Source organism: Hylobates moloch, unplaced genomic scaffold, assembly GCF_009828535.3.
Source record: "Hylobates moloch isolate HMO894 unplaced genomic scaffold, HMol_V3 SCAFFOLD_21, whole genome shotgun sequence".
In the NCBI taxonomy this organism is placed as follows: domain Eukaryota; kingdom Metazoa; phylum Chordata; class Mammalia; order Primates; family Hylobatidae; genus Hylobates; species Hylobates moloch.
This window is the reverse complement of record NW_026652296.1, coordinates 25,702,306-25,723,533: the sequence shown is the minus strand read 5'-3', so window position 1 is coordinate 25,723,533 and position 21,228 is coordinate 25,702,306. Positions and strand designations below refer to the sequence as shown.

The 21,228-nt window shown below is 43.3% G+C and overlaps 1 protein-coding gene across 2 annotated transcripts in view; it reads right to left on the bottom strand.

Moving 5' to 3' along the window:
* The window catches only part of TRPC4AP (transient receptor potential cation channel subfamily C member 4 associated protein), an 89,962-nt gene extending 71,753 nt beyond the window's left edge, over positions 1-18,209 (bottom strand). For both annotated transcript variants that reach the window (XM_032142477.2, XM_032142478.2), the window contains exons 1-2: positions 17,995-18,209; positions 2,992-3,120 (exon numbers count right to left, since the gene is read on the bottom strand). In XM_032142477.2, coding sequence (XP_031998368.1) covers positions 2,992-3,120; positions 17,995-18,162 — 297 coding nt within the window. In that variant the 5' untranslated portion in view covers positions 18,163-18,209. The remainder of the gene's footprint in view (positions 1-2,991; positions 3,121-17,994) is intronic.
* Between the last annotated feature and the right edge of the window lie 3,019 nt (positions 18,210-21,228).

Below are 21,228 nucleotides of genomic sequence, written 5' to 3'. Positions count from 1 at the left end.
TAATGGCCTTCTTTGTCTCTTTTGATCTTTGTTGGTTTAAAGTCTGTTTTATCAGAGACTAGGATTGCAACCCCTGCTTTTTCTTGTTTTCCACTTGTTTGGTAGATCTTCCTCCATCCCTTTATTTTGCGCCTATGTGTGTCTCTGCACGTGAGATGGGTCTCCTGAATACAGCACACTGATGGGTCTAGACTCTTTATCCAATCTGCCAGTCTGTCTTTTAACTGGAGCATTTAGCTCATTTACATTTAAAGTTAATTTTGTTATGTGTGAATTTGATCCTGTCATTATGATGTTAGTGGGTTATTTTGCTCGTTAGTTGATGCAGTTTCTTCCTAGCATCGATGGTCTTTACAATTTGGCATATTTTTGAGTAGCTGGTACCAGCTGTTCCTTTCCATGTTTAGTGCTTCCTTCAGGAGCTCTTGTAAGGCAGGCCTGGTGGTGACAAAATCTCTCAGCATTTGCTTGTCTGTAAAGGATTTTACTTCTCCTTCACTTATGAAGGTTAGTTTGGCTGGATATGAAACACCGGGTTGAAAATTCTTTTCTTTAAGAATGTTGAATATTGGCCCCCACTCTCTTCTGGCTTGTAGAGTTTCTGCCAAGAGAACCGCTGTTAGTCTGATGGGCTCCCCTTTGTGGGTAACCCGACCTTCTCTCTGGTTGCCCTTAATATTTTTTCCTTCATTTCAACTTTGGTGAATCTGACAATTATGTGTCTTGGAGTTCCTCTCCTCGAGGAGTATCTTCGTGGTGTTCTCTGTATTTCCTGAATTTGAATGTTGACCTGCCTTGCTAGGTTGGGGAAGTTCTCCTGGATAATATCCTGAAGAGTGTTTTCCAACTTGGTTCCATTCACCCCGTCACTTTCAGGTACACCAATCAGACGTAGATGTGGCCGTTTCACACAGTCCCATATTTCTTGGAGGCTTTGTTCGTTTCTTTTTATTCCTTTTTCTCTAAACTTCTTTTCTCGCTTCATTTCATTCATTTGATCTTCAATCACTGATACCCTTTCTTCCACTTGATCAAATCGGCTACTGAAGCTTGTGCATGTATCATGTAGTTCTCGAGCCATGGTTTTCAGCTCCATCAGGTCATTTAAGGTCTTTTCTATGCTGTTTATTCTAGTTAGCCATTCGCCTAATCTTTTTTCAAGGTTTTTAGCATCTTTGCAATAGGTTCAAACATCCTCCTTTAGCTCAGAGAAGTTTGTTATTACCGATCATCTGAAGCCCTCTTCTCTCAACTCGTCAAAGTCATTCTCCATCCAGCTTTGTTCCGTTGCTGGTGAGGAGCTGTGTTCCTTTGGAGGAGAAGAGGCGCTCTGATTTTTAGAATTTTCAGCTTTTCTGCTCTGGTTTCTCCCTATCTTTGTGGTTTTATCTACCTTTGGTCTTTGATGATGGTGACATACAGATGGGGTTTTGGCATGGATGTCCTTTCTGTTTGTTAGTTTTCCTTCTAACAGTCAGGACCCTCAGCTGCAGGTCTGTCAGAGTTTGCTAGAGGTCCATTCCAGACCCTGTTTGCCTGGGTATCACCAGCAAAGGCTGCAGAACAGCAAATATTGCAGAATGACAAATGCTGCTGCCTGATCCTTCCTCTGGAAGCTTCATCTCAGCGGGGCACCCGGCTGTATGAGGTGTCAGTTGGCCCCTACTGGGAGGCGTCTCTCAGTTAGGCTACTCGGGGGTCAGGGACCCACTTGAGGAGGCAGTCTGTCCGTTCTCAGATCTCAAACTCCGTGCTGGGAGAACCACTACTTTCTTCAAAGCTGTCAGACAGGGACGTTTAAATCTGCAGAAGTTTCTGCTGCCTTTTGTTCAGCTATGCCCTGCTCCCAGAGGTGGAGTCTACAGAGGCAGGCAGGCCTCCTTGAGCTGCGGTGGGCTCCACTCAGTTCAAGCTTCCCGGCCGCTTTGTTTACCTACTCAAGTCCCAGCAATTGTGGACACCCCTCCCCCTGCTTCGCTGCCACCTTGCAGCTTGATCTCAGACTGCTGTGCTAGCAGTGAGTGAGGCTCCGTGGGCGTGGGACCCCCCAAGCCAGGCACAGGATATAATCTCCTGGTGTGCCATTTGCTAAGGCCGTTGGAAAAGCGCAGTATTAGGGTGGGAGTGTCCCGATTTTCTGGGTACCGTCATGGCTTCCCAGGTGAGGCAATGCCCCGCCCTGCTTCGGCTCACACTCCGTGGACTGCACCCACTATCTGACAAGCCCCAGTGAGATGAACCTGGTACCTCAGTTGGAAATGCAAAAATCACCTGTCTTATGCATCGCTCACGCTGGGTACTGTAGACTGGAGCTGTTCCTATTTGGCCATCTTGGAACCAGACCCCCACTTACATGGGTTTTAACTGCATTAGAGCTGGTGCTCTAAATTCAAATTTAGATCCAAACTACAGCTAAAGTTTAGATACTCCAGCCTTACTGAATCAGAATTTCAGGGGTGGGGCCCAGAACTATGTGTTTTAATATGCTCTTCAGGTGATTCATAAACACACTCCAGTTTGAGAACAATTATCCTAGCATAATGTCTCTGTGCTCTTCCCACTCATTTCCCAATCATCAAACCTGGCCCCTTCAATCTTCTTATGTTAGTAATAATATTCAACAACCATAAGGCCTCTTCCACGAGCCGTCAGCAATATGTAATCTTCTAAACCCTTTTCAAAAAGAATGTCATCCCAATCGCAGGATAGTGTTGACCTCCCAAAATTAAGCAAGCACTGCCACAAAATAAACACACATAGAGCCCAAAAGGATAACACAGGGAACCTAATGGTGATTATCGTGGGATGATGGGATTATAGGTGATGTTTATTTTCTTCTTTGTACTTTTTCTGAATTTCTTGAATTTTCTATTAGCTCACACAGTAAAAACAGGCTATTTTTAAAAGCCAACAGAAGGGAAAAAAAAAAAAGCAGACAGCTTGTGTCACCTAGAGGCCCTGAATATGCCCCTCCAAGGTCCTTAACGTTACCTTGAGGATGTTTTGGCACTCAACAAAGTCACTGTGGAGGTGGCTGGTGGTGTGCAGTTTGAGGAGCAGCTGAGGAATTCCACTCCACTTGGATTGTTTGTCCCTCTCCGTCAAAAAAGTCTCAGTGAACTGTGAGTCAAAAAAAAAAGAATACATTATTGTATTATTGATGATAATAGCTGATACGGCAAAGGAGAGCAGCCGACTTCCAAACCCACCCAGGACGGTTACAAATTTCTCTCTGAGCACTACTATAAAAAGCCTCTTTCCAGAAATCTTCAAAACCTCCCCAACAGCCTATTACTATGTTATAAGCAGTAAGGAGGAGGGATTGGAAATACTCTTGTACCACTCACAAACAGCACAGTATCATTGAGAGTGGACTTAGACTCATTGTAAACATATACTGGAAATTCTAGAGCAACTGCTAAAAGTATTTTTACAAGAAGAATAATTGATATGCTAAGAGATGAAAAATAATGGAACCATATAAACTGCTCAGTTAAGCCCATAAAAGGCAGGAAAAGAGGGGAAGATAAACAAAGAACAAGTATAATAAAACAAACATGGCCAGGCGTGGTGGCTCACGCTTGTAATCCCAGCACTTTGGGAGGCCGAGGCGGGCGGATCACGAGGTCAGGAGATCGAGACCACGGTGAAACCCCGTCTCTACTAAAAATACAAAAAAATTAGCTGGGCGTGGTGGCGGGCGCCTGTAGTCCCAGCTACTCGGAGAGGCTGAGGCAGGAGAATGGCATGAACCTGGGAGGCGGAGCTTGCAGTGAGCCGAGATTGCGCCACTGCACTCCAGCCTGGGCGACAGGGCGGAGACTCCGTCTCAAAAAAAAAATAATAATAAAACAAACATGGTATACATTAATCCAACTATATCACTGTAAATATCTATGATTATTTACAGTGTAAATAATCACTGTAAATATCTATGAATGGTCTAAACTTACCAAAGGAAAGAGGCTAAAAGAATGGATTTAAAAAACCAAGATCCAACAACATGCTGTATACAAGAAACTCATTTAAATATACATACAGATAGGTTAAAAGTAAGGGAAAAGGCCAGGCACAGTGGCTCACACCTGTAATCCCAACACTTTGGGAAGCCGAGGCAGGTGCATCACCTGAAGTCAGGAGTTTGAGACCAGCCTGGCTAACATGATAAAACCCCATCTCTACTAAAAATACAAAAATTAGCCAAGTGTGTTGGCAAGTGCCTGTAATCCCAGTTACTCGGGAGGCTGAGGCAGGAGAACCGCTTGAACTCAGGAGGTGGAGGGTACAGTGAGCCAAGATCACGCCATTGCACTCCAGCCTGGGTGACAGACCAAAACTCTGTCTCAAAAAATAAAAAAGGGGATGGAGAAAGATAAATCACGTAAAAAGAAAGATGGAGTAGTTATATTAATTTCAGACAAGGCAGGCTTCATAAAACAATTATCAGAAATAAAGTGGGTCATTTCATAATGACAAAGGGGTCAATTCTCCAAGAAGACATAACAATCCTTACCATATATGCACCTAACAACAGCATGTCAAAATATGAGGCAAAAACTGCCTAAAAGAACTGCCAGACAAAAAAAATGACAAATCAACTCTTACAGTTAAAATATTTTAAACTAAATGAAAATATAACTTATCAAAATTTTTGGGATGCAGCAAAAGCAGTAATAAGCCAGAAGTGTATATCATTGAATGCATATAATAGAAAAGAAGAAATATCTATAGTCAATAATCTAAGCTTCTACCTTAAGCCTACAGCAAACAGAAGAAAACAATAAAAATGAGAGCAAACATCACTGAAATTGAAAACAAAAAATCAAGAGAGAAAACAAAACCAAAAGTTAGTTCTTTAAAAAGATCAAGACAATTGATAAACTCTAACCAGGCTTATCAAGAAAAAAAGACAGAAACACAAATTACTAATATGTGATACGTAAGAGGAGTTATTATTACTGACTCCATGGACTTTGAAGGATGATAAAGGAGTATTACGAACTCTTTGCCCCAATATTTGCCTAACACTTTGGGATGCTAAGGCAGGAGGACTGCTTGAGCTCAGGAGTTCAAGACTAGCCTGAGCAACATAGCAAGAGCTCGCCTCTACTAAAAATCAAAAAAAATAAGCCAAGGGTGGTGGCGCACACCTCTGGTCTCAGCTACTCAGAAGGATGAGGTGAGAAGATCACTTGAGCTTGGGAGAATGAGGCTGCAGTGAGCTATGACAGCACCACTGCACTCCAGCCTGGGTGACAGAGCAAGACAAAAAAAAAAAAAAAGACATCATTATAACCAAAGAGTTGAAACAACTCACATGTCCATCAACTGATGAGTAAATAAAATATGGTATATCCATCCAATGGAATATTATTCAGCAAGAAAAAGTAATGATGTACTGATACTACAACAAGGATAGATCGTGAGACTATTATGCTAAATCAAAGAAGCCAGTGTCTAGCTGGGCACAGTGTCTCATGCCTGTGATGCCAAAGTAATCCCAGCACTTTGGGAGGCCAAGGTGGACAGATCACTTGAGCTCACAAGTACAAGACCAGCCTGAACAACATGGCGAAACCCCATCTCTACAAAAAAAAAAAAAAAAAATTAGCCAGGTGTGGTGGCACATGCCTGTAGTCCCAGCTACTCGGGAGGCTGAGGTGGGAGAATGGCTTGAGCCCAGGAGGCAGAGGTTGCAGTAAGCCAAGACTGCGCCACTGCACTCCAGCCTGGGCAATAAAGCCAGACCTTGTCTCAAAACAGAAACAAAAACAAAGCGAGACTCCATCTAAAAAAAAAAAAAAAAAAAAACACTAAACTAAAAGAAACCAATCTCAAAAGGCCACATATTGTCTGATTCTATTAATTTAAAATGTCCAGAATAAGTATATCCAGAGACAGAAAGATTACTGGTTGGCAAAGGCTGTGGGGATGGGGAAACTGGGGAGTAACTGCTACTGAATACAAGGTTTCTTTTTTGGGTGATAAAATGTTCTAAAATTGATCGTGATGATAGATGCATAACTTTGTGCATACAGTAAAAACCACTGACTTGTACACTTCATTTTTTTTTTTTTTACCCTTTTATCTCCTTGGTTTACCAACTTGTACACTTTAAAAGGGTGACTTGTGCAATATGTGAATTACATCTCAAGCTGCTATAAAAACTAAATAAATAAATGAACATAAGTGAACTTTTTAGGGTGACAATGTTCTAAAACCAGATTGTGGTGATGGTTGCATAACTTCATCAATTTGCTGAAAATCACTGAACTGTACACTTACAATGGGTAAATTTTATTGTATATAAATCATGCCTCAATAAAGTTGTTTAAGAAATACATAAAAGAAGAAAGAAGAGAAAAGGGAACAAAGAATAGATAGGACATTAAAAAAGGAAATATTGTATTAAGTAAGTATAAACACCAAAGTGTCAGTTATTACATTAAATCTAAATGTGCTAAATGCTCCAATTAAAAACAAAGTTTTGGCCAGTTGCAGGGGCTCATGCATGTTGCTGCAGCACTTTGGGAGGCAGAGACAGATAGATCGCTTGAACCCAGGAGTTAAAGACCAGCCTGGGCGACACAGCAAAACCCTGTCTTTATCAAAGGAAAAAAAAAAAAAAAATTAGGCATGGCAGCATGTGCCTGTAATCCCAGTTACTCAGGTAGCTGAGGCAGGAGGATCCCTTGATGCTAGGAGGCCGAGACTGCAGTGACCTGTGATCTGGTACCATACTCTAGCCCGGGCAACAGAATGCGACCTTGTCTCAAAAAATAAAGAAAAAATAAAATAAAATAAAAACAAAGTTTGTTATGCCACCTACCAGAGAAACAGAAAGGCTAAAAGTACAAGAATGGGAAATAATACGCAATGTAAACATATACCAAAAGGTAGTGTAACTATATTAAAATCAGCAAATGCAAAGAAAAAGCATTACCAAGCCAGGCGTGGTGGCTCACGCTTCTAATCCCAGCACTCTGGGACACCGAGACAGGTAGATCACTTAGGTCAGGAGTTCTAGACCAGACTGGCCCAAATGGTGAAACCCTGTCTCCACTAAAAATGCAAAATTAGCTGGGCGTGGTACAGGCCTGTAATCCCAGTTACTCCAGAGGCTGAGGCAGAATTGCTTGAACACAGGAGGTGGAGGTTGCAGTGAGCCGAGAATGCACCATTGCACTCCAGCCTGGGTGACAGAGCGAGACTCCATCTCAAACCAAAACAAAACAAAAAAGTACTACCAGAGATAGGCACTTTAATAAGGATAAAAATGGCAACCTGGATAATGTTAATAGTCCTAAATTTGAAAATATCTAATAAAAACTTCAACATACATAAAGCAAAAACTGACAAGGCTAAAAGGAGAAATAAGGAAATCCATAATCATAATGGGAGATTTTACACATCTCTTTCAAAAACTGATATATGCAGACAAAAATTAGTGAGAATATAGAATATTTTAACACAATTAAACAAAATGGACACACTTCAAGCAGTATATCTAGTAAATGCACTCTACATGTCCTTTACAAATACAAATAGAACATTTGCAAAACAACCAGCTGCTAGGCCATACTGCAAATGTCATACATTTAAATGAACTGAAATACAGACTATGTTCCACATCAGAAAGATAGTTATAAAATCCCCACGTTTGGAAAATAATATACTTCTCAAAAATGCATGGGTCAAAGAAGAAATCAAAGTGGATATATGAAAATATCCTGAAAGATAATGAAAATACTACACATACAAACTGATGAGGTACAACTAAAGCCATGCTTACTGACCATTATAACCCTGATACCAAAACCTGTCAAAAGGAAAACTGCAGGCCAGTTTCACTAATGACAATGTAAGAGAAAAACTCTAATTCAAAAATTGAATTAAATTTAAAATTGTATCAGAAATTAAAAGTTGGTTTAATATTTGAAAATTTTGGCCAGGCGTGGTGGCTCATGCCTGTAATCCCAGCACTTTGGGAGGCCGAGGCGGGTGGATCACCTGAGGTCAGGAGTTCGAGACCAGCCTGGCCAACATGGCGAGACCCCCCTCTCTACTAAAAATACAAAAATTAGCCAGGCGTGGTGGCGGGCGCCTGTAATCCCAGCTACTTGGGAGGCTGAGGCAGGAGAATCACTTAAACCTGGAAGGCGGAGGTTGCAGTGAGCCGAGATCATGCCATTGCACTCCAGCCTGGGCAACAAGAATTAGACTCCATCTCAAAAAAAAAAAAAAAAAAAGAAAGAAAATTTTATTCAATGCAATTCACCACATTGATAACATAAAGGAGAATAATGATATGAATACCTCAATTGATACAGAAAAAGCATTTGATAAAATTCAACATCCATTCAGGATAAACTCAAACTAAAAAAAAATGAATTTCTAGTAACAGGTATCCACAGAAAACCCACTGCAAACATCATACTTAATGGCAAAATGTTTAAGGTTTTTTCCCTCTTAGATCAGGAACATGCTACTTCTGTTCATCATACTGGAGGTCTCAGGCAGCAGAGTAAGGCAAGATATATAGAAGACTTAAGATTGGTAAGGATAAGTTAAAAGATTCATTTGCAGATGATATAATATTCACAGATGACTGTACAGGTATACAATCCAAAAGAATCTAAATGTAAATTATCAACTATTACAGCAATATACATGAATAATATAAAAATCTATCTTATTTTTATATTACAGCTACAATTTTTAAATGCAGTTTTAAAAACACTAATTACAATACCACTTTTAAAAATGCTAAGGAATAAATCTAACAAAGTTATGCAAGATGGCTACATAGAAAACTGTAACACACTCTTGGCCAGGCACAGTGGCTCACACCTGTAATCCCAGCACTTTGGGAGGCTGAGGTGGGCAGATCACCTGAGATCAAGGGTTCCAGTCTAGCCTGACCAACATGGTGAAACCTCATCTCTACTAAAAATACCAAAAAAAAAATTAGCTGGGCATGATGGTGGGCACCTGTAATCCCAGCTACTAGGGGAGGCTGAGGCAGGAGAATCGCTTGAACCTGGGAGGCGGAGGTTGCAGAAAGCTGAGATGGTGCCACTGCACTCCAGTCTGGGAGACAGAGTGAGACTCCATCTCAAAAAAAAAAAAAATTACAGAAAAATAACTTTCATAATCCTATACCCAGACAAACTAAATATACAAGTGTCAGAATAAGACTTTTCTGATCTACAAGCTTTAAAAAAAAAAAAAAAAAAAAAGTTACCTCCCACGTACTCTCTCTTGGGAGGCTACCAGAGAGTGTGCCCCAGGAAAAAGGAAGACAATTGAGGAAACAAGGTCTAAAACATGAGAAAAGAAAGAAAAATGCTCTGGATTTGGTGAAGAGAAGTCCCAAGAACTCAGCTATATAGCAGACCTAGTAAGTAGCTAAACTAAACTGCTAAACTGCTGTAGGAGAATGAAGTGTTTCAAATGATTTCTTTAAAAAAAAAAAAAAAAAAAGGTTTAAAAACCTAGCAACAAATTACAAGTATACAGAAAGCAGGCAGGGCGCGGTGGCTCACACCTGTAACCCCAGCACTTTGGGAGGCTGAGGCGGGTGGATCACCTGAGGTCAGGAGTTCGAGACCAGCCTGGCCAACACAGTGAAACCCCATCTCTACTAAAAATACAAAAAAAATTAGCCAGACTTGGTGGCGGGCACCTGTAATCCAAGCTACTCGGGAGGCACAGGTTGCAGGGAGCCGAGATTGTGCCATTGCACTCCAGACAGGCAACAGTGCAAGACTCCGTCCCAAAAAAAAAAAAAAGGGGCATACAGAAAGCAAAACAATTTAAAAGGATGCATTATTCCTGACTTCACCACCATGCGATACACCAATGTAGCAAAATTTCACTTGTACCCCATTAATACAAATTTAAAAACAGTAAAATAAATTAAAGGATGCACTATTATGCTAATGAAAGTCAAAAGGCTATACAGGGTATATGTATATTTATCCTTCAATTTAAAAAATGGAAGAGGGCTGTTTTAAACACTACAAAAAAATTATATAAAACAAATATAATTGTACAATATATGGCCCTGCTGTAAATAACAATGCTAACACCATAATGTAAGTACTTAACGACAGCCAAAACTGTGATATAACTACATTGCTAGACTAGTGGAGACGAGTAAGAAGGAATCAAATGTGTGAATTAAATCCTAGTCTTTTTCAAGAGCAAAGAAAATAGATAGTATCTAAAAGTGAAAAGAAACAGCTTTATAACCATGTTATTTAGAAATACCGGCTCTCCTGTTTCCTGGATCCTTCTCTTGCAAAAGGAATAGCTAAGTATGGACACTGAACAGCACTAGGAGTATGGAACTCAGAGGTGCAAAGCAGGCAGGGCACTGCTGTTTTTTTGTTACAAGCCCCATGATACGCAGAGATCTAATCACAAGCAATTTCTTTACTATTTCTACATTGTCTTACAAGGCATGTACTCTCATTTAAAAATAATAATTTGGGGCTGGGCACAGTGGCTTACGCTCATATCCTAGCACTTGGGAGGCCAAGGTGGGCCCATTGCTTGATCCCAGGAGTTTAAGACCAGCCTGGGCAACATGGCAGAACCTCATCTCTACAAAAAAATACAAAAATGAGCTGCGTATAGTGGCAAGTGCCTATAGTCCCAGATACTCGGGAGGCTGAGGTGGGAGGATTGCTTGAGCCCAGGAGGTGGAAGTTTCAGTAGTTTTTTGCACCACTACACTCCAGCCTGGGCAACAGAGCAAGATCCTGTCTAAAAAAAAAAAAAAAAATTAGAATTTTGTTTTCCTTGTGAACAGCTCAGCACTGTGATAAAAGTGCCACCATTCAGTCATCTTCCCAGTTGAACTACTGGCAGGTATCACACGGGTTTTCTCTTGAAGTACTTGTGGTTTAACAGTTTACAGCAGTGATAATCTCTTACATCATACCCTCTAAACTGTCAAGCTGTTTAGCAAATGTGACATTTCTAGACATTTACAGTTTCCACTGATTTTATTGTTTTTAAAAATAACTAAAGGCTAAATTCCATGAAGATAAACGTGCATCTTATTTGTTTCTTTAATCCTAAGTGTAAGATATCTAATGCCTTAAAATATCATACTAAATGCAAGGGTCTCTCGCAATCTCACTGCAACCTCCGTCTCCTAGGCTCAAGTGATCCTCCCGCCTCAGCCCTGCTCCCTTTTGCCTCCCAGCCCCCCATACCACCACCACCACCAAGTAGCTGGGATTACAGGCACGCACCACCATGCCCGGATAATTTTTTGTATTTTTAGTAAAGATGGGGTTTCACCCATCTTGCCCAGGTTGGTCTTGAACTCCTGAGCTTAAAGGATCCGTCTAGCTCGGCCTCCCAAAGTGCTAGAATTACAGGTGTGAGCCACCACACCCCGCCTAAATAGATACCTTAAAGGATAATGAAGATAAAATACCTTGTTGGGTTATTCTGACAATACATGTTAACCACTGAATACTTTTGTGTCCTTTAATGGGGTATGATTCAGTAAAATTAGGAGCAAATTTAAGGGCCTGTGAATACAAAAACTTCCCATTGAAATGAATGGCGCATATATATATATGAATGAGACTTTATTCTAATCAGGAGTTTTTCAGTATCAAATTACCTTTGAAAAGCAAGGTAAGATTTATTTGACTTAAATGCTTAGGTTTCATAAGTACTAATGCTTAGAGTGAGGCTAAAACAAGTAGTGCCTAATGAAATTTTTTTTAAAAGTTAGTGAATCTCCCTGGGCACGGCGGCTCACATCTGTAATCCCAGCACTTTGGGAGGCTGAGGTGGGTGGATCACAAGGTCAAGAGTTTGAGACCAGACTGGCCAGCACGGTGAGAGTTTGAGACCAGCCTGGCCAGCATGGTGAAACCCTGTCTCTACTAAAAATACAAAAAGTAGCCGGGCATGGTGGCACACGCCTACAGTCCCAGCTACTCAGGAGGCTGAGGCAGGGGAATCGCTTGAACCCGGGAAGCGGAGGTTGCAGTGAGCCGAGATTGTGCACTGCACTCCAGCCTGGGCGACAGAGCAAGACTCCATCTCACCAAAAAAAAAAGTCAGGCAGGCGCAGTGGCTCACACCCGTAATCCCAGCACTTTGGGAGGCCGAGGGGGGCGGATCATGAGGTCAGGAGCTCAAGACCATTCTGGCTAACACGGTGAAACTGTCTCCACTAAAAATACAAAAAAAAAAAAAAAAAAATTAGCCAGGCATGGTGGCGGGCACCTGTAATCCCAGCTACTTGGGAGGCTGAGGCAGAAGAATGGCATGAACCCAGGAGGTGGAGCTTGCAGTGAGCCGAGATCGCACCATTGCACTCCAGCCTGGGCAACAGAGCAAGACTCCATCTCAAAAAAAAAAAAAAAAGTCAGTGAATCTAAAGAAAAAATATAAAGTAAGGAACACTCAGGTGCATTTAGGTATGCCAATAATCATAAAGGAAGCAATGACTGCCATGTGGGGAATATAACAGCATCCCACAACCCAGTCTGTCACCAAATTGCCAAACTGAAGGGCATCCAGGGATGGCGGGTCATGACCTGTAATGTGAGCTGCACTATCCTAGAGCCCAGGGTTTACTTAGTCTACCCTTTCCTTCAACTCCTACTGATCATTTGGGGCCTTGCATGCCCATGGTAAGGAATCCAGAATTGATTCTATCAACCACAATGAGATGAGGCTGGAGACTTTTAAGCAAAGGATTTATAAGATCTGATTTGCATTAAGCATCAAATGTACTGATGAATATGAACAGGCTCAGTAAACTCCAAAGTATCACCCCAGCATATTTTATTGCCTTGACAGAGGGCAGAACAAAACGAAAGGAAGAAAATAAGGCAAACTAAAATACAAGTAGAATTGACCCATTATAGGCCGGGCGCGGTGGCTCACGCCTGTAATCCCAGCACTTTGGAAGGCCGAGGAGGGTGGATCACGAGGTCAGGAGATCGAGACCATCCTGGCTAACACGGTGAAACCCCGTCTCTACTAAAAATACAAAAAATTAGCCAGGCGCAGTGGCGGGCGCCTGTAGTCCCAGCTACTCGGGAGTCTGAGGCAGGAGAATGGCGTGAACCCGGGAGGCAGAGCTTGCAGTGAGCCGAGATCCCGCCACTGCACTCCAGCCTGGGCGACAGAGCGAAACTCCGTCTCAAAAAAAAAAAAAGAAAAAAAAAAAAAAAAAAAGAATTGACCCATTATAAATTATGTGGCCAGTAGTCATGACCCAGGCTTCCCTTATGCCCCATTTAGGGAGATGGAGAAGATCAGGTCTGGTGGAAAAGGGAGAGGATTTTGGCTTTCGACATACTAAGTTTGAGATGCCCATTAGACATCAAAGTGGAAATGCTGAGAAGGCAACTGAATATACCTACCCATCCGGAGCTAAAAGGAGAAACACGAATGGAAACAGAAACTTAGGATCCATCAAAGTATAGAGCAGTTATTAATAACAATACAAGCTAATCTTTATAGCAGTAAGCTATGTACTTATAGCTGAGAAAGTATGTTTCAGTCACTATTTTAAGTGCTTTATATGTATAACTCACTTGGCCCTCACCACAACCTTGGAAGGTCAGGTCCTATGATACTTACTTTACAAATGAATAAACTGAGGCATAAACAGATTAAATAACTTGCCTAAAGACACATAGTAAGTACATACCAGAGCCAGGTTTCAAACCTAGGCAATCCAACTCTGGCTCTTTAAAGCCATGAGATTGCTTGGCAAGTACAGACAGAAATTAGACTGAGGACACAGTATTTCAATTTAAGCAATTTCCTGAATATCAAATGGCTGGCAAGGTTTCAGGCTCTGCAGATACAATGAAAAATAAGACACAGTCTCTTCAAGAAGCCCAGTCTAATTAGCCACTAGCTGAGAGCAACTATCTACTAAACAACTATTACTGTATGCCACACTGGCTACGCTTTTACAACACATTATTTCACTTAATCCTCCTAACAACTTTATGGGATAGATGTTATCACCTCTTTAGAAATAAGGAAACTGAAGTTCAGAGAGGTTCAGTAACTTAACCTTGTCATCCTGCTAGGATTCAATTCAGGTCCACCTTACTTTAAAATCTGATTTTTTTTTCCAAGGAAATTCCATCACATGCTATACCACAGATGATCCTTGAGGACATTATGTTAAGTAAAATAAGCCAGTCACAAAAAGACAAATACTGTATTATTATACTGGGGTTATCTAAACTAGTCAAACTCATAAAAACAGAAAGGAGAAGAATGGGTTACCAGGGACTGGGAGGGAGAAATGCGGAGTTGTTCAATGGTAGTTTCAGATTTGCAAGATGAAAAAGTTCTGGAAATCTGTTTCACAACAATGGGAATATACTTCACATTACTTAACTATACACCTTTTTTTTTTTTTTTTTTTTTAAATACAGGGTTTCACCATGTTGCCCAGGCTGGTCTCAAATTCCTGGGCTCAAGCAATCCGCCCACCTCAGCTTCCCAAAGTGTTGGGATTACAGGCATAAGCCACCACACTGGGCCTGACCTATACACTTATAAATGGTTAAGATGGTAAATTTTATGTTTACATATATATATTTACATATGTATATAGTTTGAGGCAGGGTCTCATTCTGTTGCCCAGGCTGCAGTGTAATGGTGTGATCATGGCTCACTGCAGCCTTGACTTGCCAGGCTCTAGTGATCTTCCCACCTCAGCAGCTCCTCCTGAGCAGCTGGGACTACCGGCATGCATTCCCACACATGGTTAATTTTTTTTTTTTTTTGTAGTAGAGATGGGGCTCCACTACACTGCCCAGGCTTGACTGAAACTGGCTCAGGTGATCCTCCCATCTTGGTCTCCCAAAGTGCTGGGATTACAGACATGAGCCAATGTACCTGGCCTATATTATATATTTGTTTACTACAATGAAAAAATTTTGGCTAGGCGCAGTGGCTCACACCTGTAATCCCAGCACTTTGGGAGGCCAAGGCAGGTAGATCATTATGTCAGGAGTTCGAGACCAGCCTGATTGACATGGTGAAACCCCATCTCTACTAAAAATACAAAAAGTTGCCAGGTGTGGTGGCATGCGCCTGTAATCCCAGCTACTCAAGAGGCTGAGGCAGAATTGCTTGAATCTGGGAGGCGGAAGTTGCAGTGAACTGAGATTGTGCCACTGCACTCCAGCCTGGGCAACAGAGCAAGACTCCGTCTAAAAAATAAAAAATTTTTAAATCTAGTCTTTTCCTACTATACCACATGCCATAACGGTATAAAAATATGGGTAATCTGGGCAACACAGTGAAACCCTGTCTCTACCAAAGACACAAAAATTAATGGGGTGTGGTGGCACACGCCTGTAGTCCCAGCTACTAGGGAGGCTAAGGTGGGAGGATCACTTGAGCCCAGGAAGTTGAGCATGCCACCGCACTCCAGCCTGGGTGACAGAGCAAGATCCTGTCTCAAAAAAAAAAAAAACGGTAAGCAAATAATTTATTCTGTAGGATGGGAGAGAAGAGAGGAAGGGCACAGCATAGAATAAATTAAAAAAAAAAAAAAAACTAACAAAAGAAATATTTGAAAGATGAAGGTCCCCATTTTATCCTCACTATAGTTCCAGGCAGGAGGTCTCTATCTCAACCTCTGAAATAGCTCCCATACCTACATACAACCATCAGTTACCACAATAACCTGCCTAAACCAGGCTCCAGAATATATTCCAGTAGCCTTGTATCTCGTGAGTTTTTTTTTTTTTTTTTGAGATGAAGTCTCACTCTGTCACCCAGCCTGGAGTGCAGTGCGGGATCTCAGCTCACAACCTCCACCTCCCAGGTTCAAGCAATTCTCCTGCCTCAGCCTCCAGAGTAGCTGGGATTACAGGTGCGTACCACCACGCCCGGCTAATTTTTGTGTTTTTAGTAGAGACAGGGCTTCACCATGTTGGCCTGGCTGGTCTCAAACTCCCGACCTCAGATGATCCACCCGCCTCGACCTCCCAAAGTACTGGGATTACAGGAATGAGACACTGTGCCCAGCCTCTGGTGAGCTTTTCTAGGCTCCTCCCATTCTAAGTCATTCAGCACTGGAAACAAATTAAGTTGCCTAAACTGCCTCATTTATCATGCTAAAGAACTTCTGTGGCTCCCTATTACTCTCAGAACACTGATTATCAGGATGGGTGTTTAGGAACATATCACCTAACCTCTCTGAGCCTCAGTTTCCTCATCTATATTAAGAAATAAGTCTTGAAGCATAACTGAAAAGCTTGAGGATTAAATAAAGATAACATATGCCTTGCACCATACTTTTTCTAAAGTTATGTGCTCACTAAAAGTTAGTCCTCTTTCTGCCTGTCTCTACACACCCAGCTCAGTAAGGTATCTTCTTAGCTTAAGAAAGAGCAAGTATTTCTAGGATTTTTTTTTTTTTTTTTTTTGAGACAGGGTCTCACTCTGTCAATCTCCGCCTCCCAGGCCCAGGTAATCCTCCCACCTCAGCCTCCCACAGGCACACACCACCACCACACCCGGCTAAATTTTTGGAGACACAGGATTTTGCGGTGTTGCTTGGGCTGGTCTCGAATTCCTGGATTCAAGAGATCTGCCTGCCTCGGCCTCCCAAAGTGCTGGGATTACAGGGTCTTAAGTCAGGTCCTAAGAACACAATGGGGAAAAAGGTTGCTCATCTATGGTTGTGTGATGGCCAGGAAAACATTTCTCACTTACAACTGCTCCTTTCGTCCACAATCCTCCATACACACAGACCACCTAGCCTTTATTTTATTCTATCCTTTTCCTCATTTGAGGAAGTGATATTCAAATTAAATTTAAATAAAGTTATACTGTGAAAAGTCTCACTCCCATTTTCTCCCCCTTTAGCCCAATTCCCACCTCACTCCCACCAACCACTTTATTAGTTTCTTGAGTATCCTTCAAACTTCCTTTATGAAAAAGCTGTCTTTAAATAAAGCTAATGTTTTACAGGTGTTAGCAAGGTTTGGGGTGGGGGAGGGTGGAAGAAGTAGTGGACTAGGTCCTATTCAACATGGTTTACCCTAAAGCAGTGTCCTTCGCTCACTCAAAAATAATAATCATGTGATGGGCACCTGTTATAAGTCAGATGCTTAATATTAACTACCTTCAGCCCTTACTATGCACCAGAAATGCACCAATGCTTTACACAATTGCCCCCTTTGATCTCCACAACAATCTTAAAAGGTAGGTTACTAGTTCTCATCTTCATCTTACAAGTGAGGAAACTGAGGCACAGAAAGGTCACCTGCCCAAGCGAGAGAGAGGAGCAGGGCTTTGAACCCAGGCCTGACTCCAGAGTCCCTCTTAACCATGACGCTCTACACTAGCAAACCAGATATAGTCTCTGCACCCGCTGGAACTCAGCCTAATGTGGGAGACAGGCGAGAAAAAGGCAGACAACAAAGAAATACGAAATTATAGACTAAGAAAGTAATGTAAACGAAACGAATTCGCGGCTGTGACAGAATAACAATGGGGACCTACTTTAGAAAGGGGAAGGAAAGAGTGTCAAGGAAAAGCCTGAGAAAATGACATTTATGAAACGCTTGGGAACCATTTAGGGGCTGCAATGATGACCCCCTCCCCCACGCCCAATACACGGGAGAAACTCGAGGCCCACAGAGGCTAAAACAAACTCGCCAGGGTCCCCCAGACGTGTAGACGTGGCGCAAGGAAGGGAGGATCCAGAAACTGGGCCCAGGGTTCGTACACGCCATCAGTGCCCACAGCAGCCCAGCCCCGCTCGGCCCCTGACAAGGGACATCAAGCCAGCTGCTTCCCATGGCCCCGCTGCGGCTGAGAGCGTCCGGGCAGCTCACAGTGAGGCCTTGCGGCCAGCCAAAAGGGCTCTGGCCCGTCCAGCGGCGGCCTGGAAAGGCCTCTTCCCCGGCCCCCAGCCAGCTCCCGCCTGGTCCGCTCCGCCCCGCCCCTCCTGGTCCAGCCTCGTACCTGCACCGCCCGGACCAGGCCCCGGCCGGTCAGCTGGCCCTGCCGCAGCTGCAGCAGAATGTTACCGGGCCGCGGCCGGCCGCCCCATCCGCCCCAAGCCGCCACTGTGGCTGCCGACCGTCTCCCTCGGCCGGCTCCGGACCCAGCCGCTGCCGGCGCCGCCGCCATGTCTCCTCGTCGGACAAACAGGAAGCAAGCGGCCCCGGGGCCGCGGAGATTTCTACGGGGCGGCGGAGGGGTCGCCGCAGCGCCCCCAGTGGGCCGTCGGCGGAGGCGCAAGCCGCGTGTCAGGAACCGTGCGCGGCGTGGCGGCTGCTGGGAAATGTAGTCCTGTGCGGCAGCGGGGCAGATGAGAAAAGAGATGTGGCCTTTCCTGCATTGCCGGTTTCTCTGGCCCCCGGGCCCAGCATTTCGGCGAAATCTCCCGAGGTCCACAGTCTCCCATTTCTCTCGCCGATTTGGGGAGAATGCAGGCAGCTGGCCAAGAAATGATCCTGGGCTTCAGGTCAGGAGTCAGGCCCTCGAGTCCGCTTCCTGCCTGCTTCTCTCTACACGTGACTCGCCGCGGACGTCGACCAAGTCATCGCACTCTGCCCCTGCGCCTGTGTCCTCGTCAGGTCACTCCATCTACAGATTCTGGGAGCCTGATCAATCGTAGTTCCTGGGGCTTTCTCTGCGCCCGACACCAAACTATGTCTGGGGGAAAGGGAGGGTGTCTGGGATACAGTGGTGAGCAGAACGGCCTAGGACCCTTTATCACGAAATGCAGGTTACACGGGAAGACAGCAGGTCCATACACAAAGAAACGCAGTCTCAAACTGGATAAGTTGTGTAACTGGATAGGTTGTTGTGAAATTAAATAATGGAAGGGAAAGGGATTAGTAAATTGTGACATCATATTCTCTGTCAGATGAAAACCCTGTGCTAATTTCTATCCACCAGATAGCATGTTGTCTCTACCATGAGTCCAAATACTCATTTTTTCAGCTAACTTCTGTGGCAGGATGGCACTGAATCCCACCATCCAACACACACACTCTTTTTCCCTTCCTAGCAGGGGGCTTGTAATAAAAATGAAAGAGGAGAGCTAAGTGTGATATAACGGAATGGTGAAGATTGTGACTCATAACGAAGATGACTGTAACTTACTGCTCAAACCAGAACACTTTAAAGAATGAAAAGACACTATAAATAATTACACTGGGACAGTAGGCATAAAAGTGACTCTCCCAGGTGAACTGGCACTATGGTTACCATCCTCACACCCCATCTAAAAGGAGTAGACTCACCATCCATCCTCATAGAACTAGAAAAAAAAATCCTAAAATTCCTATGGAACCAAAAAAGAGCCTGCATATCCAAAGCAAGACTAAGCAAAAAGTATAAATCTGGAGGCATCACATTACCTGACTTCAAACTATACTATAAGGCCATAGTCACCCAAACAGCATGGTACTGGTATAAAAATAGGCACATAGACCAATGGAACAGAATAGAGAACACAGAATAAAGCCAAATACTTATAGCCAACTGATCTTCGATAAAGCAAACAGAAACATAAAGAGGGGAAAGGACACCCCATTCAACAGCTGGTGATAACTGGCAAGCCACATGTAGAAGAATGGAACTGGATCCTCATCTCTCACATTATACAAAAATAAACTCAGACGGGTGCAGTGGCTCACACCTGTAATCTCAGCACTTTGGGAGGCTGAGGTGGTAAGATCACGAGGTCAAGAGTTCGAGACCAGCCTGGCCAACATGGTGAAACCCATCTCTACTAAAAATGCAAAAATTAGCTGGGCATGGTGGCATGCACCTGTAGTCCCAGCTACTTGGGAGGCTGAGGCAGGAGAATCACTTGAACCCGGGAGACAGAGGTCACAGTGAGCCGAGATCATGCCACTGCACTCCAGTTTGATGACAGGATGAGACTCCATCTCAAAAAAAAAAAATAGCCAAAGAAGTTACAGTCAGGAGATATGTTGTTCCCTATAGAAACTGAATATAACGTCTTAAAATTTGTCCCTGAGTGTTGTTTCTTAGAAACTCGAACCCCCACCAAATGGATCTGCTGATAGGCAAACCTCAGATAAGGGAGAGCTGAGGACTAAACTTTGACTTCTATTTTTTGTTCTAAATTTCTTCCTAGGGGGCCTGGAGGAGGGCATGACCATAAGTCAGAGCTAACACTCTTTCTGCGGATCCCAAATTTTTAGACAAAGCTTTGCCTCCTTAACCAATCACAAGTCAGAAAATCTTTGAATCCACTTGTGGGCCCCTGGTTGGAGACGTCCTGTCTTTTTAGGTGGAACCAATATGCAGCCCCTATGTATTGATTTATGACTTTGCCTGTAGCCTCTGCCCTCCTGCCATTAAAAACCTGTAAGCCGGCTGGGCGCGGTGGCTCACACCTATAATCCCAGCACTCTGGGTGGCTGAGGCAGGTGGATCACCTGAGGTCAGGAGTTCGAGACCAGCCTGACCAAAATGGCAAAACCCCATCTCTACTAAAGATACAAAAATTAGCCAGGCACGGTGGCACGTGCCTGTAATCCCAGCTACTCTGGAAGCTGAGGCAGAAGAATCGCTTGAACCCAGGAGGCAGAGGTTGCAGTGAGCTGAGATTGCGCCACTGCACTCCAGCCTGGGTGACAGAGCAGGACTCTGTCTCAAAAAAAATAAATAAATAAATAAAATAAAATAAAATAAAATAAAATAAAATAAAAATAAATAAAACCCCTGTAAGCCATAAGGGAGTTCAGGTCTTAAGCATGAGCTGTCTGATTCTCCTCGCTTGGCACCCTGCAGTAAGTGCAATAATAAATGCCTCACTTTTTCTTGCTGTAATCCCAATGTCAGTGGCTTTGCTGCACCAGGTAAGCAGCTCCCACTTTGGTTCAATAACAATACTTTTCATAACTTTTTGCACCAGCTATGTATCATTTTTAGATTCAAGAAAAAAAAGTCTTCTAATATGTGAAATTAACTTTAAATTAAAGACATAAAAAGAAAAGGCATTTCCAGGGATACAGTCAGGGCATTGGTGAGCTGTCCTGGGAGCAGCCAGCCTTACCAGGGAATCCACAGCCCGGGGATTCCCCCCAGAGCTCTTCCCGAGGCATATGGCGATGGATATTCTCATGCTTGTCGCGGTGAGGAGACAGGATCCTGACTAATTTCACAGTTCACATGGCCCTCCAGGTTTCCCTTGGTACTCATCATGCTAGGGAC